Source organism: Pinus tabuliformis, chromosome 9 (assembly GCF_031772625.1).
Source record: "Pinus tabuliformis cultivar Carrire ecotype Pingquan chromosome 9, CPIR1, whole genome shotgun sequence".
In the NCBI taxonomy this organism is placed as follows: Eukaryota; Viridiplantae; Streptophyta; class Pinopsida; order Pinales; family Pinaceae; genus Pinus; species Pinus tabuliformis.
Genome location: NC_142307.1, coordinates 1,262,697,556 through 1,262,723,177, shown reverse-complemented (window position 1 = coordinate 1,262,723,177; position 25,622 = coordinate 1,262,697,556). Strand labels below are relative to the sequence as shown.

Below are 25,622 nucleotides of genomic sequence, written 5' to 3'. Positions count from 1 at the left end.
CCCACCACATACCATGATCTCATGCACGGAAACTATAACCATGTCAATGCGTGCATAACAACATATAAACATTGACATGCATAACCAATGCATAATCGATATACACTCATGACAAACACATCCAACAACAACACCATCAACTTTCACATGGCAACATGACTGCGACCATGACTGCGACCATGCATCCACCATAAGCACATAGACGACAAGTATAAAGAACACATATGCAATCGACATGTATGCATGACCAACACATTCCACCCATCCAGTCCAAGGGGTGAATGCTCTGATACCACTTTGAACACCCTCCTCCCACATTTACCAAAGTTAACCAGTCCACTGGGGTAAACATGTCGAGAGGCTACTATGATGCGATTCAAATCACCATGTATAGTTAAGGAAGTTTAACCAACAAAACCAAACCAATCTGACCTTCCTTAGGAGCTACAGACCCTTCAGGAGGTAAGCAACCCATCCAAGTACTTAACCCCTGAGACAAATTGACATTTTTTCTGATCTAGACCCTCAACCACTCCATTTACAAGCTACGCATGCGACTGAGGCCTTCCATTCACTCCCACAACAGGGCATGCCAGTGACTGTGGATTTTTTCAACCAGTTCTGAGCTAGCAACCTGAATTCTAAGTCACTTTTTCAGTGCCAGGTCTTAAGCCACTGCCCAAAACTTCATGAAACCTTCAGAAATGATAAATAAAAATGGAATAAGGCTACTAATGCAATCATTAGTACAAGTACTTGATTTGACCCCTAATATCCATGACAATAATTTCATCAAACATGTCACAAATGTGTAATCTACAGGTCATAACAACATATCAGAGCATAGGGGTCTCATACTTATTTGAGATTCGTAAATAAGCATTGTCGCCTTATCAAAATAGCTGTATTATCATCTATTAGGTCATATATTCATTGTACATTCATTTGCAAATCAAAACTTGATGAGAGCCATACATCAAGTCTATCATAAAACATATCATAACTAGCATATAACCAATCGAAATAACAAGGATATAACAACCAGAAAAATCACATATGAACTAGTACATTTACACATGAAATAACAAGGAGAAGGATCTATTATTAATGAATGCAAGCCAACCAGTTCTGGGACTTCCATGAACCACTCGACCATAGATTGGGCTGAACCAATTCTTTCTTTAAGCCAATCACTACCATTCCATATTCCAAGCATGAATGTGGGACTCACAATAAAACCAACTAGGGATTCCCGAGGTTGAACCACCTCAACCCTCATTAATAGAACTAGGCTTTACCACAATCCCCACTGAATCACTAAGCCCTAAACAAGTATGGATGCCTCCAGATCTCTCCACTTAAACTGTGAGGAATTTTTCCTTTTCAATCTCTCGGCTTTACCCTGTATCCCACCATTACCAGTCAAGGGATTCCTAGGCCTATGAGGTCACCACCCTCTGGAATTTACTATGTATCTCTCCATTACCAATCAAAGGATTCCTAGGCCCAATCAAGGGTATTCACCTCTGAGCTTTACTGTTTATCCTATCTTGGGATTCCTAGGCACATGTTCGGTTGTGTTATATTCTTTCCACGACTAGCCGATGTAGTTAACTAGGGGGTTAGAGGGGGGGCGGATCCCCCCCTTCGTTGCGTCGATTGCACAGCGGGGGGGTCATAGGGGGGGCGGCAGCGCCCCCTGTCCACGGGGTTTGAGGGGGGCGGGTAGCCCCCCTCTACAGGGTCCAGGGCAGGGCCCAGGTGAAAGTTTTTTTGGACCCTATATTAGGTTGGGCGGACCTACCTATGGTTTTGTGCATGGTTTTCACACATGGTTTTGGACGCGATGGTTTTCGGTCCATGGTTTTGGACGTGATGGTTTTCGGTCCATGGTTTTGGACACGATGGTTTTCAGTACATGGTATTGGATGCTTCGACATGTATAAATATGTATTGTAACATTGAAAGGAACATAATGAAAAATCAAGCTGGTAGTCCCGGTTTTGGGATCCAGGGGAAAATTTCTGTGTATATGTGTTTTATGTGTTATGCTCTCGCATTGTTTATTTTCTGTGTTTTAGAATTCGTATGCAGGTAATTTCTGTACGGGGTTAAAACCTACATTTGGTATCAGAGTTGTTTTGGGTTCAAGGGGACGCCTTTGTTGCTGAGGGGTTTTGCTCGGGCTTGTGGTAGACCTTGTTCAGTGGGAGATCTGCGGGATCGATTCTAGTGGTGAAAGAAGATGGCGAGCAGTGGAAAGATAGAGATCGAGAAATTTAATGGTCAGAGTTTTGAGTTATGGAAGCTCAAGATGGAGGATCTGTTGGTGGATAAAGATCAGTGGATCACGATAGATCTGGGTACTAAACCAACGAGAGTGTCCGATGAAGAATGGAAGAAGTTGGATTGGAAGGATAAGAGCACAATACGGTTGTGTATCTCAGATTCAGTATTGCTGAATGTATCAGGGGAAGCTACAACGAAGGCTTTGTGGGACAAGTTAGGGACTTTGTACCAATCTAAGTCTCTGGTGAATAAATGTTCCTACGGAAAAAACTGTATAACCTGAGGATGAAAGATGGAGACTCAGTGACAGAGCATCTGAATGCATTTAACACTGTGGTAAGTCAGTTATTGTCTATTGATATTAAAATTTCAGATGAAGATAAGTGCATTAGTTTGTTGTGTTCTCTTCCAGATTCGTGGGATTGTCTGGTTATTGCAATAGGTAGCAATGCAACTACCTTGTAGTTTGATGAAATAGTCTCATCCTTGCTGACGGAGGAGATGAGATGGAAAAATATGGAGAGCCAGAATGGTGATGCCTTGTTTGTATGAGGACGGTCCTAGAATAGAAACAAAAATAAGTCATCGAGTGGGAGATATAAATCTAGAGGGAGATATAAATATCCAGGAAAAACTGTAAAGGTGGTGTGTTGGAAATGCGGCAAGGAAGGGCACTACAAAAGGGACTGTAAATCTAAAGCTCCTGACAAAGGAAAGGGATCTGTTGATGCTCCTTTTGCAGAGGTGAAAACCACCTCAGATGAAGGTGGGGATGTGTACTTGGCTTCTTCAAGTACACTTGTAGATCATGAGGCATGGTTGATTGACTTAGGTGCATCCTTTCACTTCACTCCCCATAGAGAGTGGTTCTGGGAGTATGAGAAAGATGATGGTGGTGATGTCTTCTTGGGGGATGAAAGGAAGGCTAGAATCGTTGGTCGTAGAAAGGTCAAGTTGAAGTTGCAAGGTGGAAGGGTTAGAACACTTCCGGGTGTTCTACATATTCCTACATTGGCCAAAAATATGATTTCTGTAAGCAAGATGGATGATGCAGGTGTAAAAACAGTGTTCGAGAAAGATACCTACAAGATGGTTCAGGGAGCACTGGTATTGATGCGGGGAGTTCGGATTGGAGCTTTGTACAAGTTGCAAGGTAGCACTATTGTTGATGGGTGCAACAGTTCTGTGGTTCCTGAAAGTGGAGCAGAAAATCTAGTGGTCTATAGAGAGAAGACCATGTTGTGGCATCAAAGGCTTGGACATATTGGAGAGAAGGGCCTTTGAATACTTCATGGTAAAGGTATGGTAGAAGGTATGAGTAATAACTCTCTGGATTTTGATTTATGTGAAAATTGTGTATATGGGAAGCAAAATCGAGTGAGTTTCCCTTCTAGTGGTAAGAGGGCGAAAGAGATATTAGAGCTTGTACACAATGATGTGTTTGGACCTGTGAATGTTCCATCTTTATAGATGACTTCTCAAGGAATACATGGATATATTTCCTTAAGAAGAAATCTGAAGTCTTTAACAGGTTTAAAGAATTTAAGGCTTTGGTGGAAAACCAGACAGAGACGAAGATAAAGGTGCTGAGGACAGATAACAGTGGAGAGTTTTGCAGTAAGGAATTTGAAGGATTCTGTAAGAAGTGCGGTATAGCACAACAGAAGACTGCTCCATATACACCTGAGAAAAATGGAGTTGTAGAAAGAATGAACAAGACGTTGATGGAAAGGGCAAGAAGCATGCTCAGTGGTGCCGGGTTAGGACAGGAATTTTGGGCAGAGGCATTGGAGACAACATGTTACCTGGTCAACAAATCACCTTCATCAGTGTTGGAGGATAAGACTCCACAAGAGGTATGGACTGGTAAAAAACCCTCTCTTTCACATCTAAGGGTATTTGGATGCGATGCATATGTACATGTTCCAAAGGAGAAAAGAACCAAGTTGGATAGTAAATCTGAAAAGTGCATCTTTATTGGGTGTAAGGATGGTTTAAAGGGTTATAAGCTTTGGAACCTAGTAACAAGGAAGGTTGTATACAACCGAGATGTGGTGTTCAGAGAGGTGAAAGATGTTATTAAACATGAAGTCCCATCAAAGGAACCTGAGATGATAGAGTTTGAGCTTAAGGAGGAAGAATCAGATTCTACAATAGAAGAGGAATCAGAAGATGAAGAACCACAAACTCCGGGTGTGAGAAGATCAGTTTGAGAAAGAAGGCAACCAAAAAGGTATAGTCCATTTTTTTTCTATTCAAATTTTACTTTATCTATTACTGATGATGATCCCAGAACTGTGAAGGAAGCAGTAGATTCAGAGGATGGAAAACTCTAGAAAGAGGCCATCATTGATGAAATGACATCTTTGCACAAAAATGAGGCTTGGGATATGGTGGAGTTGCCGGTTGGAAGGAAACCCATTGGCAGTAAATGGGTGTTCAAGAAGAAGACAAATGCAGAAGGAAAGGTGGAGAAATACAAAGCTCGGTTGGTAGCAAAAGGTTATTCCTAGGTGTCGGGAATTGATTTTGGTGATATTTTTTCTCCTGTTGCCAAGGTAGCTTCTATTAGATTAATTTTATCTGTTGTTGCTGCTTTTGATTTTGAGGTAGAACAGATGGATGTGAAGACAATATTTCTTCACGGGGATCTGGAAGAGGAGATATACATGAAGCAACCTGAAGGCTTTGCAGTGAAGGGTAAGAAAGAACTGGTATGAAAGTTAAAGAAGTATCTGTATGGGTTAAAACAATCACCAAGGATGTGGTATCAAAAATTTGATACATTTATACGGGGACTTGGCTTCACTAGAAGGAAAGAAGATCACTTTGTGTATTTTAAATTAATTGGTGACCGTGTTATTTATCTGGTCTTGTATGTGGGTGATATGTTGCTGGTTGGAAATGACAAAGAAATTATCCAGGATTTGAAGACCCAATTATCCTCCAAATTCGACATGAAAGATCTTGGTGCTGCAAACTATATTTTGGGCATGGAAATTAAAAGAGATCGGGCAAAGAGGAAGCTCTGGTTAAACCAGAGGAAGTATGTCGAGACAATATTGCAGGGGTTTAATATGCAGGATAGTAAACCGGTGAAGGTTCCTATCCCTGTAGGTGTAAAGTTATCTGTTGAACTGTGTCCCAAGACAAAAGAAGAGGAAGAGGACATCTCCCGTGTTCCATATGCAAGTGCAGTTGGTAGCCTGATGTATGCGATGGTATGTACTAGACCAGACATTGCACATGTTGTGGGAGTATTGAGCAGGTTTATGTCAAAACTAGGGAAGGAGCACTGGACAACAGTGAAGTGGATTTTCAGGTATTTGCGTGGCACTAGTGATTATGGCTTGTGCTACCAAAGAATACTGGGATTGGACAGAGTGTTGGATATCCGTGGCTTTGTTGATGCAGGTTGGGTTGGAGATCTGGAACAGAGAAGATCTACAAGTGGGTATGTGTTTAACCTATTTGGAGGTGCAGTCAGTTGGATGAGTAAGAAACAATCAGTAGTGGCACTATCAACTACAGAGGTAGAATGCATGACAACCACTCATGCCAACAAGGAAGCAGTTTGGTTGCAGAGATTGTGTTCAAGTATGGGGTTAGTACAGGGAGCTATAAGGATAGACTGTGACAGCCAAAGTGCAATTTTCTTGGCAAAGAACCCTGCTTATCATTCAAAGACAAAGCACATTGATGTTCAATATCACTTTGTGAGGGATATGATAGAAGACAAAAGGGTGTTGCTGGTAAAGGTGGACACTTTGAAGAATACTATAGATGCATTGACAAAATCTGTGAGCTTTGAGAAGTTCTCTTGGTGTAGAGAAACAATGGGCATTGCAGGGTTGGATAAATGACTAAGCTCTCATGTGGCCCCCTGTGGAAAGAAAACAATAAGTGGGAGAATGTTGGGTTGTGTTATATTCTTTCCATGACTAGCCCACGTAGTTAACTGGGGGATGGGTAGTCCCCCTCTACGGGGTCTAGGGCAGTGCCCCGGGGAAATTTTTTTTGGACCCTATATTAAGTTGGGTGGACCTACCTATGGTTTTGTGCATGGTTTTGGATGTGATGGTTTTCGGTCCATGGTTTTGGACGCGATGGTTTTTGGTCCATGGTATTGGATGCTTCGGCATGTATAAATATGTATTGTGACATTGAAAGGAACATAATGAAAAATCAAGTTGGTAGTCCCGGTTTTGGGATCTAGGGGAAAATCTCTGTGTATATGTGTTATACTCTTGCATTATTTATTTTCTGTGTTTTAGAATTCGTATGTAGGTAATTTCTGTACGAGGTTAAAACCTACAACCCAATCGAGGTGTTCACAACCATGATTTACCGTCTATCCCATCCCGAGATTCCTAAGCCTTGTGAATAATCATGTGACCACCCCACTCAGCTTAAAGTCCATTCGAAAATCCATCTCAACCAAAGCAAGAGAACTCCATCACACCATAGCTATGTAGAAATGGAAAGGCAAGGCTAAAATTCACTGTCACACCTGGCATAACCCATGCCAATGACAACAAGAGAACCAAATACACACATGCATGTACAATGCATGCCAAATCTAACAAGGAAATCACACATGAAAATCGATCCCTGTAAGTAATCCTATTGTAGCCACTTGATCTTGTTATTCCTTGCTTGATCCTTTCTTCCCTCTTCCTTCTTTGTCCTTCCTTTTATTTCCTTGATCCAATGCATAAATGCTCTAAGTGTCCAAGAGTGAGAGAGAGAGAGAGAGCTCCAAAACTAAACTGACAAAAAGGTAGCAACTGATCCTCAAAAGCATTTTTATTAATGAGGCCTCTATTTTCTTCAACTTTCCATTATGTTCCTTCATTTTCCTCCTCACATGCAACGTGGGACCTTTCACATTCCTTTTCTTGTAATTTCCATTATTTCCATAAATAAAATGCCAAATAATGCCTCATACCTTTCAAAAGCCTTTGCCTTTTCCTTTGCCAATTTCCTTAGCCATAATAAACCAAGTGAGCACCCAAACTAGGATGTTTTTCCCAACATTCAACTTGTATTACGTGTCCCATGACCTTGGTTATTATTTTTCCTTTATCAACTTTATTACATGGATTTTTGACCAAGGCTGTTACAATGGGTATCGCTTTGTTGTCATGTGGCAGTTTTTCAACCACTTATGTTTTCAGTGTACTTGTTACAATATTCATGCTCTTTATGTAATTCATGTGTTTCCCCCTTTCTCGAGGCTCAATGGATTCTCTACCACCTAAACCAACTTGCTTCAAGACCCCCATGTATGTAATTAACGTCTAGATATACAAATCAATAGGTAATTCAAGAGGCAATGATAAACACAACATCGCAAAAGGAAATAAAAACCATAATTGCAGTTGTAAAAGGAACAACAATCAAAACAACATGTCCATGCATATTCCACAATCATTAAACAAATAGTCACAAGCTCAAAGTTTAAAGGCATAGCATAACAATAGCAACAAGTAGTTCAAAAATTTACTCCATGTCCTAAGTCCAATACTCATGGTACTGTCAACTATCAACCATAAATAAAAAAAATCAATTTCCCTTCCTTTTCAACTTGTGGGGAAAATCTCGTTTTATGTGCTCTTCCCCACAAGACCAACACTGGATAAGTTTTCATTCCTTCTCAATCTCACAGGGTCTTTTTATGCCATCATTACTTCCCTTCGATGAGGGTTGAACCTGACATGTCAATTCTTGGAAGTGTTCCTGCAATTAATCATTCTGATATGTTATTTCTTATTGTTGTGTATCCAATTTCTTTATCTTTTCCTTGCAGATTCTGAGCTCAGTTTCCAATTCCCTTAGTTGAGCCTTGAAGTATTTTATTCCTCCCATGTGCTGCCACACACACTCAACTATTAGTTATAATAACAATAAAAATACATAATCAATGGTTTACCAAGTGAGCTCAAACATGCCGCCCTGTAACTGTTCACACATTAGTAGGATCGTTATCAGTTATCAATCACAATTACATGAATATTTACATGAGCTAAATTTCAAATTCAATACCACATATGAACATTATTCATAGTTATCATCTTGCAATGGAAATTGTTAGAACAAAACATACAATCCTTACTAACAGAGTTATGAAAGTCAGTCTCTTTGTCAAGACCCTTACTACCGCCAAAATCAACTATTTAAACACTTAGATGGAATCAACCTTCTTATTAAGGTTAGGAGACATGGTACTTGCAACCTCACAAAATAATTGAGCATGCATCACATTTTTAAGCTTTCTCATTTGTAAAAGGAGAATGCATCACTAAATTTAAACCAGACTCCTCTCCTTATTCTCTCATACAATTGCCCCATTTATGCTAGCAGCTATGCATAATGCTAAGATACTAGCAATGACCCATGATTAATTCTGGTTGACAAAACTAGAATGATACAAATGATCACGTATGATAAAATATCTTTGTTTTAGGGTGGCAATTCTAGAATTTTTCTTGTTTTGAGTTTCAACTATTTGAGAAAAAATAAACAAAAATATAAAATTTTAAAAGGTTATTCATCATATCATCGAGGGAATGTTCAAGCACCACCTAACCGCAATTTTTGGATGTTATAGTAGTTGTGGGAAGACTAAAAGGGGAAGATAGAAATATTAAAATGCACTCTCTCTGAATGATTCAATTAAACTTTTGGGCCTTGTAATTGTATTGATGACTAAAGATATTTACATTGTTTGGAACATTCAGTTAGATATTAAGTCCTCTGTCACTTTCCCTCTCCCATAAATTATAACCATAGAACAATGAAACATCAGTTCAATAGAAGTTTGAATAAAATGCACATGTGTAATTAATAAAATACAGAGAATTTATGGATTAACAGATTTCATGACATCCAAATATTAATGTTGAATTAGTCAGATATCTTTCATATATATGTTGGCATTATGTTTCTGGTATGGCTATATGTTACAGATGTTGTACTTGATGGAAACTCCCGTGGCAAGGCTCTCAATATGTTGAAAATTAAGAAGTACGCAGGAGATCAGTTCAGAAGGCGCGTACCCGCAAGTACACCGTGAAGGGACCGCGGCCAGATACGCAGGTCAGCCGTTCAGGAGGTGCGTACCCCCAGTGCACTCATTTCAAGGTAGAGAAAAGCTCACGTGGGGTTTCTTATGTTTAACCTTTGGTATTTAGCCGACGGTATTTGTGTTACTATGGTTTTGGCTCGTGGTATTGATCCATGATTTTAGGAGGAGCTTGCCTATATAAAGCAAAGGAGATCACTTGGCTAAGCATATTTTGCAATTGAATATCTTAAGATCTGAAATATTGGGTTATGGTCTTAAAAGCTTGATCTATATGAAGTTGAAAGCAAATTTGTGAAGGGTGATCTCTCGAGCGCATGATCAGATCTGGGCATCTGAGCATCTGTGCCACTCTGGTGGACTGCCTATTCGGCCCTAATCAAAAGTACGCAGGTGTTTAATAGGAGAGATGCGCAGGTACACAGAGCAGAAACAGAAGATCTGCGTGGGTACGCAGAGCAGAGAGAGGAGAGCTGCGTGGGTACGCAGAGCAGAAGAAGGATAATTGCGTGGGTACGCAGGGCGACGAAGGTTCAGGTGCGTACGCACAGTAAAAGTACGCGGCGCGATAGTATATCTGGGTGCATACCTGCAGTAACAGTACGCAGCGCGATAGTGTCTCTGGGTGCGTACCTGCAGTAACAGTACGCAGTGCGGTTGAAGGAACAGTGCGTGGACACGCAGTGCGGCAGAAGGATCTTTGCGGATATACGCAGGGAAGTAGAAGGTGAAGTGCGTAGCGACGCAGGCCACAGAAGAGAAAACTGCGTATCTGTCTTAAGATCTTCTGTTGATTGATTTTTTTTTCTGTTGATAAGGTGTTCTGGGTTAGTTCTGTTATTGCTGATCTGATAACTGTAGTGGACTGTAACTTATATGTACTTGATGATCATTTGATGCTTTATGAAAAGAAGTAGGGGGTTGTAGCTCCCTTCCAGGAAAGACTGGAAAACGAGAGAGAGTTGTAGCTCTTTGTAAGTTGCAGCCTGTGTACTGGTAAAGGACTGCACCAGTACAAAATCATTGTAAAAGAAGTTTCTAATTTGAAAGAAGATAGAGACATATTGCAGCAGGTGGTTTTCACCCACATTGGGTTTCCACCTTACATCTGGTGTTCTTTGGTGTTTTCCTTGTTCATGCTCATTATTTTTATGGTACTGATATGCTGAAATAATTCAAAGTATTAATAAGGAAGATTTGCTAAAAAGAATTTGATAATACTGATTCACCCCCCCTCTCAGTATTATTTCCAACAATTGTTATCAGAGCAGGTCCTTCGGAGAAGCTTGATCGCTTGAAGGAAGATCATTCATCATGAGCAACTACGAGAGGGAAGCATCAATCAGGCCACCAATTTTTGATGGGACGAACTTCAATTATTGGAAGGTAAGAGTTACTGCCTATCTTCAATCTCTTGGTACAGAAGTTTGGGATATCATAGATACGGGCTACGCTTTTCCTTCAGCTACTCCTACAGATGCGGCCGAAAAAAAGAAATATGAAACAAATGCTAAAGCAGTCAATACTTTGCTGGGATGCTTATCCCAAACAGAATTCGTAAAGGTTATGCAATATAAATCTGCAAAAGAAATATGGGACAAGATTGTCTTGAGCTACGAAGGAGATGAATAGGTAAAGCGTGCTAAACTTCAAACTCTCAGGATTCAGTATGAGAATCTCAGGATGTATAATGATGAAAGTGTGGCTAACTATTTTCTTCGGGTAGATGAGATTGTTAATTGCATGAAAAATTTGGGTGAAGAAATAAAAGAGGCTATTGTGGTCGAAAAGGTTCTAAGATCATTGTCCCCCAAGTTTGAATCTAAAGTATCTGCAATAGAAGAAAAAGAAAATCTACGAATTCTTACTATGTCTCAGCTTCATGGAATTCTAACTGCTTATGAAATGAGAAAGGGAGGTCCATCAGACAGAAGAGAAGTTGCTTTCAAGGTATCAGGCAAAGGAGATTATTATGAAGCAAGTCACGTACCAGAAGAAGAAGAAGAAGAATCAAATTTTGTCAGAAATCTTCAAATGGGTTCTGGAAGGTTCAGAGGTAAGTTACCTTTTAAATGCTTTGCTTGTGGAAGAGTAGGTCATTATGCTGCAAAATGTCCTTATAAGGATAAAGGAAAGGAACCTGCTAGATGGAACAAGAAACAGGGTGCAAATAAGAAAAGCTACTACACTCATGAAGATAGTGATGGTCTATCAAATAGTGATGAAGATGAACAAGGTAATGAATATAAACTGTTAATGGCATTTGAAGATGATGATTATATGGATGCTATAGATGTGGATAACCTTTTTGAAGAAATTACTAGACTCAAGAGATGTATAGAAGAAAAGAATATGATCATTGATACTCTACAATTTCAAATTGATGAAAAGGAAAAACATTTTGAAAAATTAGAAGGTGAAATTGTTGCTCTTAGAAAAGAGATTGAGAAAACAAAAGCTATTAATCTTAAGTTTGTCAAAGGATCTGAAACTCTGGATGAGATTATCAATGTACAGCGTTCTCCTCTAAACAAGACAGGTCTGGGCTATAATGGAGAAACTTCTCAAGCATCCACTTCAAAAAGTTATCTTGATGCAGCAAAAAGGAATGAGCAAAAGCACAATGGAGACTATCAGGTAAAGCAGGGACGAACTACAAGCAAAGACTATCAGGGGCAATCCGTCTTGAGAGTGAACAAAAGCTACAACTAGCCACAGGTAAAATCTTCTCAATTTGGTTCAAGAATAAATGACAATAGAGATTACAATCACTTGGCCGGTAGATTTGATCAACGCAGAAGTTTCTTCAATGGACAATGTTTTTCTTGTCATAACTTTGGTCACAAATCAGCTCAATGTGTTGCATATAAAACAATCATGGCTAGAGAAGCTCAAAAACAAAGAAGTATGACCGGGATTACAGAAAGGACCTATAACAACTTTTTGGCTCTTGAAAATGAAGTTGAATGTTCTATTTGCAATAACTTTGGTCATGAAGATTCTGAATGTAGGAGCAGGTTTCAGCAGAAAAAGGAACAAGCCTCAAGCACCAAAACATGGAGAATAAAAGAACCACAAACAGAAAGATGTGGGATAGCATTTTATGCAGAGGGGCAGGAAAATCTATGGTACATTGACAGTGGATGTTCGAAGCACATGACAGGTGATAAAGAAAAACTTGAGTCATATTCTGCTCTAGAAAAGGGAAAGAAAGTTTCTTTTGGAAATGATACTCCTGCAACTATAAAAGGAAAAGGCACTGCTCAGTTAAAAGAAAAGGTTAAGGCTGGAAATGTTTTGTATGTTGATGGATTGAAGCATAATCTTCTAAGTGTCAGCCAGATGTGTGATCAAAGAACTGAGGTGATATTCAGATCAAATGGATGTCTTGTTCATGATCTTGATACAGGTAAAACAGTGATCAAAGGCAAAAGAACTCCAAATAATCTGTACATATTTGAAGAAGGACAACAACAATGCTATCTGAGCAAGGATGATGAGCACTGGTTATGGCATCGGAGGTTGGGACATCTAAGCTTTTCACAAATAAGGAAAGCATGCAAATATCAGGCAGTCCGCGATCTTCCAGATATCAAAATTCCTGACAACACCACATGCAAATCATGTCAGTTTGGAAAACAAACCAGAACTAACTTTCCAGAGAAGGAAGGATCAGCTAGCATGCCTCTTGAGCTAGTACATACAGATACATGCGGTCCATTCAGGAAAAGAACACCTCGAGGAGAAGAATACTTGATACTATTCATTGACGATTTCTCCAGGTTTGTCTGGTTAGGACTTATGAAGCACAAAGATGAAGCATTCGAAAAATTCAAATCCTTCAAAGCCTTGGTTGAAAATGAATCAGGTCACAGAATTAAGTGCCTCAGATCCGACAGAGGTGGGGAATTTACCTCAAATGAATTTTTCGATTTCTGTGAAGAACATGGGATAAGAAGAGAATTCTCTACAGCTAGAACTCCTCAGCAAAATGGAGTTGTGGAAAGAATGAACAGAACAGTCCAACAAATGGCTCGTGCTATGCTTGATGAGTCAGGAACTCCCGCAACTTTCTGGGGTGAAGCTGCACATGCTGTGGTTGTTATTCTCAACAAAAAAAATGTTCGGGTGAACAGCACTCAAACTCCTCATGAGCTCTGGAGTGGTAGGACTCCTTCGGTAAAGCACTTCAAAATATTTGGGAGCAAATGCTATATCAAGAATACTGATGAGCAACTTGGCAAACTTGAACCTAGAGCAGATGAAGGCATTCTTCTTGGTTACTCTCCACATAGCAAAGCATACAAATGCTACAATAAAAGACTTGGCAGAATTGTTGACAGCATTGATGTAGTGGTTGATGAGAAGGGATACATTCCTAGGCAAGTACATCATGAAGAAATCAAAGAAGATGAAGGCTACCCTCAACGACAGAATGATGAAGAAGAAGAACCTCAAGAAGAACCTCAAGAAGAACCAGAGGAGCAAACAAGAATAGAAGAAAAGACTCCATCCAGATATGTTCAGAAAAATCATCCAGAATCTCAGATTATGGGGCAGAAAGAAGCAGGTGTACAAACAAGAAGAACAGTTGCAGAAGCCTCAAGCTATTTGGCATTACTCTCCTCTACTGAACCACAAAATGTGAAAGAGGCATGCAAAGATGAATGCTGGGTGAAAGCAATGGATGAAGAACTTGAGCAGATCGAAAAGAACAACACTTGGGAGCTGGTTCCTAGACCAAAGGATAAGAATGTTATCGGAACAAAATGGGTCTTCAAAAATAAATTGAATGAAAATGGAGAAGTAATTAGAAACCAGGCCAAACTTGTTTGTAAAGGGTATGCGCAGCAAGAAGGAATAGACTTTAAAGAAACCTTTGCTCTTGTTGCAAGACTTGAGGCCATCCGAATGTTCCTTTCTCTCTCAAGTTTTCAAAACTTCAAAGTATTTCAAATGGACATGAAATCATCCTTTCTGAATGGAGACTTGGAAGAAGAAGTATACATTGAGCAGCCAGATGGGTTCATTCTTGGAAATGATCCAAATCTTGTATGCAGATTGAAAAAGGCCCTCTATGGTCTCAAACAAGCTCCAAGGGCTTGGTACTACCGTTTGGACAAATATCTTCATCAACAAGGTTTTTCAAAAGGATCATCAGATAGCAATCTTTATATAAAAGTTGAAAATGACAAATTGCTAATACTTGTTGTGTATGTAGATGACATTATTTTTGGCAGCAATGAAGAAGCTATGAGTCAAAGCTTTGCCTTGGTCATGCAGAAAGAATTTGAAATGTCCTTGCTGGGAGAACTGACATATTTCCTTGGTTTGCAAATCCAACAAAAGAAAGGAGGAATCTTTTTGTCTCAAACCAAGTATCTCAAACAAATTTTGAAGAAATATGGCATGGAAGATGCAAAACCAGTATGTACGCCCATGGTCACAGGATGTAGCCTCAGTGCAAATGATGAATCTGCAGCAGTACATCAACCAACCTACAGATCTATGATTGGAAGTTTACTTTATTTGACAGGTACCCGACCGGACATCATGCATGCAGTTGGAATAGTTGGAAGATTTCAGGCAAATCCGAAGGAGACTCATCTTCAGGCAGTGAAGAGAATTTTCAAATATCTTCAAGGGACTCAAAATTATGGCTTATGGTATCCTAGAGATACAGATCTCACACTTCATGCTTATACAAATGCAGATTGGGCCGGAAGCGTGGATGACAGGAAAAGCACAAGTGGTGGTGCGTTCTTTATGGGTTCTAGACTTTATCTTGGTTCAGCAAAAAACAGAGTTCGATTGCCTTGTCTACAGCTGAAGTGGAATATGTTGCTGCTGCATCTTGTTGCACTCAACTTCTTTGGATGATGCAGACTCTGCAGGATTTTCAAATCACTTGTACACCACCTATCCCCATCTTATGTGATAACACAAGTGCAATCAGCATCTCAAAGAATCCTGTCATGCATTCAAAAACCAAGCACATACCAATCAAGTATCATTTTCTTCGGGAACAAGTGCTTGAACAAAAGGTCAAGTTGGAGTATGTTCCTTCTAAGGAACAAGTTGCTGATATACTCACCAAACCATTGCCCAGGGACACTTTTGAATACCTCAGGCAAAAGCTGGGGGTTGTTGATGCATCATCTTATTACTGAACCTCTTCTGATTGATGGTTGTATATGCATACATGTGCTGGGTGGCTGATTGGTTGAAGATTGATGGTACAGGTTCAGGGGGAGCATATAATGCATTGTTGGCATTATGGAGGATGTACAGAAGGAGATCATGGAAGTAGCTGCAATATGTCTCTATCTCTTTCATGGTGGTTTATGGTTCTTCGCTGCAGATCTGGTTCATATTCAGGGGGAGCATTTTCTTAGGGGGAGCATAACCCTTTGCCCTTGATGTCAAAGGGGGAGAATGAAGCTGAAGTTTGTGAGGTTGCCATCAAGTCCAAAGGGGGAGATTGTTGGCATTATGTTTCTGGTATGGCTATATGTTACAGATGTTGTACTTGATGGAAACTCCCGTGGCAAGGCTCTCAATATGTTGAAAATTAAGAAGTACGCAGGAGATCAGTTCAGAAGGCGTGTACCCGTAGGTACACCGTGAAGGGACCGCGGCCAGATACGCAGGTCAGCCGTTCAGGAGGTGCGTACCCCCAGTGCACTCATTTCAAGGTAGAGAAAAGCTCACGTGGGGTTTCTTATGTTTAACCTTTGGTATTTAGCCGACGGTATTTGTGTTACTATGGTTTTGGCTCGTGGTATTGATCCATGATTTTAGGAGGAGCTTGCCTATATAAAGCAAAGGAGATCACTTGGCTAAGCATCTTTTGCAATTGAATATCTTAAGATCTGAAATATTGGGTTATGGTCTTAAAAGCTTGATCTATATGAAGTTGAAAGCGGATCTGTGAAGGGTGATCTCTCGAGCGCATGATCAGATCTAGGCATCTGAGCATCTGTGCCACTCTGGTGGATTGCCTATTCGGCCCTAATCAGAAGTACGCAGGTGTTTAACAGGAGAGTTGCGTAGGTACGCAGAGCAGAAACAGGAGAGCTGCGCAGGTACGCAGAGCAGAAACAGAAGATCTGCGTGGGTACGCAGAGCAGAGAGAGGAGAGCTGCGTGGGTACGCAGAGCAGAAGAAGGATAACTGCGTGGGTACGCAGGGCAACGAAGGTTCAGGTGCGTACGCACAGTAAAAGTACGCGGCGCGATAGTATATCTGGGTGCGTACCTGCAGTAACAGTACGCGGCGCGATAGTGTCTCTGGGTGCGTACCTGCAGTAACAATACGCAGTGCGGTTGAAGGAACAGTGCGTGGACACGCAGTGCGGCAGAAGGATTTCTGCAGATATACGCATGGAAGTAGAAGGTGAAGTGCGTAGCGACGCAGGCCACAGAAGAGAAAACTGTGTATCTGTCTTAAGATCTTCTGTTGATTGAATTTTTTTTCTGTTGATAAGGTGTTCTGGGTTAGTTCTGTTATTGCTGATCTGATAACTGTAGTGGACTGTAGCTTATATGTACTTGATGATCAATTGATGCTTTATGAAAAGAAGTAGGGGGTTGTAGCTCCCTTCCAGGAAAGACTGGAAAACGAGAGAGAGTTGTAGCTCTCTGCAGGTTGCAGCTTGTGTACTGGTAAAGGACTGCACCAGTACAAAATCATTGTAAAAGAAGTTTCTAATTTGAAAGAAGATAGAGACATATTGCAGCAGGTGGTTTTCACCCACATTGGGTTTCCACCTTACATCTGGTGTTCTTTGGTGTTTTCCTTGTTCATGCTCATTATTTTTATGGTACTGATATGCTGAAATAATTCAAAGTATAAATAAGGAAGATTTGTTAAAAAGAATTTGATAATACTGATTCACCCCCCCTCTCAGTATTATTTCCAACAATATACTCTGCACGTATTTCTATATTAGAAATAGAATTTAGATTCAGATTTGTGAACAAAGATAGAACACTGATATTTTAACAGAAGATAATCTAAGAAACTAGATGTGTACGAGCAATTTTCAACCCAACTATAGGTATCTAGTGCAAATGCCACTCCTAGGCTAGGGTAATGCCACCAGGATAAAGGAACCAAGCTATGGTCTGCTATCATACTCTATCGAACCATTTGCTCACATGGATAGCTAATCTGTTCACTTCAGAACATCCCTACACATCCAACCATAAAACACTGATGATGCTTTCTTCCATTGCCCTATACTTCAAGGGAATCCTTCCCTTTTTTTGGGAAACAGTCCGTCAAGGATATTCTTCTCTTTGTTCTTCATTGTAGGAAAAATGAGTCCAAATCTGCTGAGCACTAGGGTGTTAAGTGGTTGAAAAGGAGAGGATGAGAGAGTTCTGCAAGACTGTAGCGGTCATCCATGGAGGCCTTGGGGGCCATAACCCCGGGGTCTAAATTTCACAGCCCTCCACACCTAGCCGAACTATTAACCACTCCCTCTGCCTGTGCGGTTACACCTTCCCTGTTACAGACATTTGCTTGTGACTCACCGTGAAGCACTTGGAACCTAGCTCCTTGTTTTTCTCCCTCCACAACATCTGCTGTTCATCTGACTGTGACTATCTGTTCGATGGAGATCGACGACGTAGACTACGAGGCGGACCCCAATCCCGACCAAGATATCTGGACGCATCATCAAACAGGGATGGGCTCTGGACCCTTTGCTACCAACCTACGATCGTTGACAGCCGCCCAGTCCGTTCCGTTCAGTCTGAGCCCGTCTGATAAGCACCCTCTGCCCTCTGTTCACATTGATGATTCTCCCAGGTTAGAGTGCCCTCCGCTCTCACCTACAACCCTAAATCTCCTGGGTACATGCCTTCAACCATCTCCCACGTTTGATGCTCCCTTGGTCCACCCTCCACAGTCCTCAGTTCCTTCCTGTACACCCTCCTCCTCTCGTATTCCCTCGACGGACCCCCCTCCCCTCTCTATTCCTGCCTTCACTTCGGCAACCCTAGCACCCGACAACTTTAACCCTAATACTCCCATTCGCTCTGGGTGCTTCAGTTCTCCCATCCCTAACCCCAAATCTACCCCCTCCACCCCCCATACTGTCAATCAAGGTTGCAGAGGCTTGCTTAAGGAACATCCGACGACCCGACACTCTGATAAGCCCAAGAAGGGGAGGTGTCTCAAAGCTGTGGATAGGGACATTAACTTAACCCTTGGCGAAGATATTCCAATGGGGGAAGTTGCAGACACGACAAAGAAGGTTTTGGTTGGTCGTGTAAGGGGTAGAAACTACTCAGTGGAGCACCTTTGCCTGTGGACTTCAGAGATTTGGGGCTCCCTACTCAAGGAGCTCCCCATCATCAGAGTTTTGGCTCGTGGCTGGTTTTCCCTTCGCTTCCATAGGGAAGAATACACTGATTGGATTCTTTCATGCTTCTGGCATATTGAGCTTGCCCCTGTTCTGCTCAAAAGATGGGACCCCTTATTTGACCCAGAACATGAACAGTTGGGTGTAGGGCCGATTTGGGTCTACCTGCCAGGCCTACCAATGCAGTTCTGGACTCCAGTGGTGTTCAAGCGCATAGGGGATGCTCTTGGGACTTATCTGGAACACGACCAGTCATTTGAGAAATCTGGGATCATGACAATGGTGAGAATACTTGTTCATTTGGATACCAGGGAGGGGCTGGAGGAGAAAATAACACTCCACTGGAGGCATTTCTTGCGTCGCCAAAATCTGGATTATGAAGGAGTGCCCTTCCATTGTCGAAGATGTCACAAGGTCAGTCATCTTTACAAGGACTGCCCTCTGCTCTCTTCGTCTGCTCAGGAGCCTACAAGGGGTGTAAAACACCGTCTGTCTGAAGAACCGAATGTGGACGAGCAACCCTCGGGTCTGGATCACTCTAAGGGAGCGGAAGGAGTCACTGCACAACAAACCAGTACTCCAAGGGTGCCATCTACATCCCCTCCACGAACTCGATCTAGGACTGCGGTGGATGCTACTCCTACATCGGGTAATGTTCCACTCTCTTGTTCTTCTGATCATCCTTTTAATCATTTACATTCAACATTGCATTCTCCTGTGTCACTCTCGGATTCAGTTTTGAGTCCTTTTCCCCCCATCACCTATGGCATTGATCCCCCCTCGCCCATCATTTCCACTACCCCTCCGTCTCTAGAGGCTTTGAATCCTTGCCTTCTTCCATCTTCCTCGCCTTCAGCATCAGGCTCCCATTCTTACAATCTTCGTTCTCGGCCTTTGAACAACATTCCCCTGCTTGGCCTCGGTATCCCCTCTCATCCCTCAGAGTCTAAACCTACCAGAGGCATACCTACCAAGATTGCAAAAGCTATTAAATATGCGGTTGCAGATGTGGCACAGGGTCGTCAATCCACCATCGAAAGGGCACTTAGAGCATCTGACACCCTTGATGCTGTTCCCTAATGATCTGGCTCTCCTTCAACTGCAGGGGTTTAGCCAACCCCAAGAAAAAACTGGCTCTCAAGCGTCTCTTAACCCGTACCCCCTGTGACATTTTATTTCTTCAGGAAACCCTTGGGCCCTCTGAGGATATCACTAAAATCCTACTTTCTTTACTACCTGGTTGGCACTTTCAAGGCCTTGATATAGTGGGTAGTTCTGGGGGACTTTCCATGGGGATCAACCCTAAATCGATCAAGGTGATATCCTCTTGGGGTGGTTTGGGTTTCTTAGGCATGGACATTTTAGCAGCGGACATAGGCAAACATATCCGAATTATTAATGTCTATGCCCCCAACCATAACAGACTTGCTTTTTGGCATTCCTTGCTGGGATCCCCTCTGATCAACCACTCCACCATCATTGGAGGAGACCGAAATTTCTCCTTATGGAACGAGGAATCCTAGGGTCATCATACTCAAATTGACACTCTCTCAGATGAGCTGAGCTCTCTCCTAGACCAACATGGGCTTATTGATGTCCCCATGAACAAGAAGATGCCTACTTGGCATAACAGGTGTACTGGTGTTGCTTCTCTTGGAAGAAGGCTTGATAGATATCTTATACATGAAGACCTGCTCCGATCCCTAGCCTTATACAGACAATGGGTAGGCTCGGGCAGCATCTCAGACCACTCCCCAATTTATTTGGAGGTGACTGGCCCATTCAGGAAACCTAAGGCCCCTTTCAAATTTAATTCGACCTGTTTAAAAGACCCGGACTATGTCAAATTGGTCTCGGATTTCTGGCAAGCCCAGCCTCCACTCAGAGATCAGAGAAAGGCTGGGGATTTCTGTAGAAACCTGAAACAGCTCAAGAAGTTAACCATTGACTGGTCTAAGAGGAAAAAAGAAAGAGATGAACAATCACTTGTAGATATTGAAGATTAGTTGGCCTCCTTAACTGATGACAATGGGCTTGGATATTTATCCAATGAATCAAAAATTCGCCTGATGGAATTGGAATCTCAGAGATCCAAGATCCTTCTGGAAAAGGAAGAACTTTGGAGGCTTCGAAGCAAAGCAATATGGCTGCAAGCAGGGGATGGCAATACAAAATTTTTCCACAACTTTGCTAATGGAAGGAAAGCCAACAATACCATTTGGCAGATGCCCATGGATCAGGAGAGAATGGCTACCACTCACCCCCAGCTAGCACAACTTGGAACTTCACACTTCAAGCAGCTTTTTAAAGCCCCTCTAGCCCCCTCTCTACTTGATATCATTAACCTAGTTGGCCACTTCCCTGGATACCTGGACCCGGATGGCATTGATGATCTTATTAAACCTGTTTCCATGGAGGAACTTGAAAGCACATTAAAATGGTTCAAGAGAGACAAAAGTCCAGGCCCGGATGGCTGGCCTGTGGAATTTATATTGCTTTCCTGGACATCATTGGCCCGGATTTGCTTGGAGTGATTGAAGAAAGTCGGACCCTTGGTCGTATATATGCCCCGCTCAACTTCACATACATAGCCCTCATTCCAAAGACAGACTCTCCATCCTCCTTTCATGATTTCCACCCTATTTCCCTTTGCAACTATCTATACAAAATCATTGCCAAGATTATAGCCAATCGTATAAAGCCTATTTTATCTGAACACATCTCTCAAGAAAAATTTGCCTTCCTCCACCACAGACATATTCATGAAGCCATTGGCTCTGCCCAGGAAGCCCTTCACTCTATTAAACTAAAAAAGCTAAAAGGGATGGCTCTCAAAATTGACTTATCCAAAGCCTTCGACAAAGTAAGTTGGCTTTACCTTAGAATGATCCTCACTCATCTGGGTTTCCCTTTGGAATTCATAAGATGGATCATGGGTTGTATTACCTCTGTATCCTTTGCAGTTCTTATTAATGGGTCTGCCTCCCTCCCCTTTCAAGTAGAAAGAGGCATCAGACAGGGATGCCCCTTATCCCCCTTGCTATTTCTTCTTGTAATGGAAGGCCTGAGTAAACTTATAGATTCGGAGAAGCATGCTGGGAGGCTTGGGGGCCTGAAAATCACTGATCATTTCCTTCTGTCCCATCTTCTCTTTGTGGATGACATTCTTGTCTTTCTCAATGGAAGCGTACAGGACATTACTACTTTAAAAGAGATTTTAAAACTCTTCAATGCAGCTACAGGAATGGAAATCAACAGGGAAAAGTCCACTATATCTTTCTCTGAATGCTCTCAACAGGAAATTCAACTCTCTCTCCAAAATTTCCCCTATCAAGTGTTGGATCTTCAGGTTGGATTGAAGTATTTGGGATTTAGAATAAAAGCAGATGGATATAAAATAGTAGATTGGACTTGGCTGCTCACTAAAGTGGAGAAAAGAATAAACATCTGGTGTCATCGTTTTCTATCCAGGGCAGGAAGATTGATTCTCATCAAAGCAGTTTTAGAAGCTACCCCGGTTTTCTGGATGTCCTTGGCTTGGATTCCCTTGGGGATTCTACATAGGATTCAAAAAATTTGCAGTCACTTTCTATGGAGGGGACAAAAGGATGGGAAGCCATTTGCATGGGTCAAATGGAGCAGAATAGCAAATCCCAAAAAATGGGGAGGTTGGGGACTAAAGCACCTTCCGGCTTTTGCACAAGCACTGGCAACAAAACAAGGCTAGTTACTCCTGACCCATAAGAGCCTCTAGTCGAAGGTGGTCTCCCACAAATACATTTGGCCCAGTACTTTAAGTGAATGGATTAGAAGACCCTCTTGGAGCAGGAAAGGTATTTCGGTCATCTGGAGGGCCATCCTAAACACCCTGCCCATTATAAAAAGAGGCCTCATCTGGAAGATTGGTAATGGGGCATCAGTGCACATCGGTCTTGATCCCTGGACCGGTAGTGGGAATGCATACCAGCTTCCTCTAGATTTGATCACATTTCTTAACAACATAGGTGTCCTGTATATCTCTCAACTTGGTGATCATCGCAACTCATCTATTTTTCATCAAGCTTGGCACATTGGTGAGGATTGGCACATTCCGATTCAATGGGAAAGACAGTGGGAAAATTATCGCCAAGCTCTGACAGAATCCCATGTCCGACTCAATGATGACGAGGACGAACTACTCTGGGGTCTCTCCAAAAAGGGCCACTACTCACCCAAGCATGGGTATGACCTCATACAAGCAGAGGCAAAACCGGACAGACAAATGAGTTGGTGGACTCAGCTTTGGAAGTTAAAAGCTCCCTTGTGCACTATCTTACTAATGTGGAATATCATTGAGGATAAAACACCCACAGGAGTAAATTTAAGGAAAAGGGCATTCATGGGACCTTCCCGGTGTGTACTCTGTCATCAGGAAGAGGAATCTAACCATAAATTATTCCTTGATTGTCCTACCTCAAAACAGTTATGGTCGCAAGTACTACTCACTCTTAACATCAGTCTAGGCTAGCATGGTGCAGACATCCCTACTGCTTGGGACAGTTGGTGGGGAGCTGCTACGGATCCTAAAAGTAGAAATCTGCCACTTCTGGTTTCTTGGCACATATGGATGTGTCGAAACAATATCATTTTCCGGGACCGGCCTATAAATTGGGCACTGATTCCACCAAAGATCTGCTCGGCCTATGAGGAAATTCCAGCTGAAGAACATATCAATCGACCCAGGATCATCGCTCAGGAACAGATTGACACAACAAAGCCCTGGGCATACTTTGATGGGGCAGCACAAGCACAAGGATGTGGGGGGGGTGTAATTATCCACCTATCAGTCACACATTCTTTCCACATTTGCATGGGCTTAGGCGAGGGCACAAATAATTATGCAGAGCTGATCACCCTTCGACACTTGATACATTTTTCCATTCTCAAAAATTGCAGACACATTCAAATTTTTGGGGACTCCAAAACAGTCATAAATTGGTTTAACAACACAGCTACATGCCATGCATATACTCTAAGAACTATTATGGATGATATTGTTTTTCTCAAAACACATTTTGATCATATTTCTTGCACTCATATCTACAGGGAGCGCAATGAAGATGTAGACAAGCTATCGAAAGAGGCATCACATCGTCCTCGAGGAGAATGGCTGATCACAGAACATTCACTGGAAGGGACCTTCCAGTATTTTCACAAGCCATATATAGATCAAGATCTTCGGCGGGCGAACAACCCCTAAAACAACAACATTTTTTGTCTTTATAACAGGTTTATATATATGTATACATCACTTTTGGGCATCTGAACAACGATCACTTGGTGATTTTTTGCTTATGTAACTATTGATGTACAAAAACCCCACTGGGTTTACATAGTTTTTGTTTGGAATTATCAGGTGACTAAGGTCACTGTATTTTCATATGCCTATGGGCATCTACAACATGTAGTTTTCAACATATGATGGAAATTATGATTTTTCTCCCCCGGAAAAAAATACACTAGGGTGTTAAGTGTCTAAATGAAAAGTAAATATATAGTGTAAGAAAACTTCCTAAATTTCCTAGCCTCTATGCTCACCTACAATCATCTATCTCTTTGCCAAGATTTACAATTCACCTTTCATTGCTAGTTTGGTCAATTTCCAGATTGAATTAACATCTAGATACTTCATTTCTAGATTTCGAATTAGACTCTTTTCACATATAAGGCATTTTTGAATTCAATTTCTTGAGTTATGTTTTAATTTTCTGCATTATTGCATAATATGTTTGAGTTGCAACCATTGAGCCAACATGACAGCTTAATATCCCAAAGGGTAGAATTATATTGTCAGGCCAGGCAGTAACTCCATTAGGCAGAAAAACTGATTCTTCTTATTCCATTAGGTAGGTCTTTGTTATATACAATAGGGAGTGACTGTTCAGTTCATCTCCCGATGACTGTTCACATTCCTAATTTAATTATTTACATAAATTCACCCAATCATGAAGATTAGGTGTCAAAATTCCCCCCCTTAATCTGAAGGGATGTTGGTGAGTCCAAGCATCATTCTGAATTGTTCAAGCTTTTCCCTTCCAAGTGCTTTGGTGAAGATGTCTGCAATTTGGTCATTTGTGGAACAATGACGGAGATGGATTGTTTTGGCCTCAACATGATGTCGAATCAGATGATATTTAGTATTGATATGCTTCGTTCGATCATGGAACTTTGGGTTCTTGGCCAACTTTATTGCAGAGGTGTTGTCAATCATGAGTGGAGTTGATTGTACTTGTTTTGCCTGCAAATCTTCAAGAATTTTCCTGAGCCACACAATTTCTTTTGTTGCTTCAGCTGCTGCCACGTATTCTGCTTCTGTTGTGGAATCTGCTGGAACTGATTGTTTGCATGATCTCCAAGAGACAGCTCCTGATCCAAGACTCATAGCATATCCTGAAGTGGATACCCTAGTTTCTTTGTCTCCATCGAAGTCTGAATCAGAGTATCCGATCAAGCTGAAGTCATCCACCTGTGTGTACTTGATTCCAAAGTCTTGAGTTCCCTTCAAGTACTTTAGAACTCTTTTTGCAGCAGACCAATGTCCCTCACAAGGCTTTTGCATAAACCTGGAGAGGATTCCAACATCAAATGAAATGTCTGGTCTGGTGGTAGTTAGGTAGTTGAGACTTCCTACAAGCTGTCTATACTTTGTTGCATCCTCAAATTCCTTTCCTTCAATAGATGTGAGCTTCAAGTTTTGTTCCATTGGAGTAGTAAGAGGATTACACTCTGTCATGCCAAACCTGTTCAACAAATCTCCAATGTATTTCTTTTGAGAAAGAAATATGGACTTTGGATGTTGGGTTACTTCAATGCCAAGATAGTAATGAACATAGCCCAAAT

General features: G+C 41.5%; 1 protein-coding gene across 1 annotated transcript; it reads left to right on the top strand.

Moving 5' to 3' along the window:
- Positions 1-20,812: 20,812 nt before the first annotated feature.
- Positions 20,813-21,277, top strand: LOC149153128 (uncharacterized). The gene has a single exon (XM_089443711.1). It carries the CDS (start codon positions 20,813-20,815, stop codon positions 21,275-21,277), a length of 465 nt encoding a protein of 154 aa, XP_089299837.1.
- Positions 21,278-25,622: the final 4,345 nt, after the last annotated feature.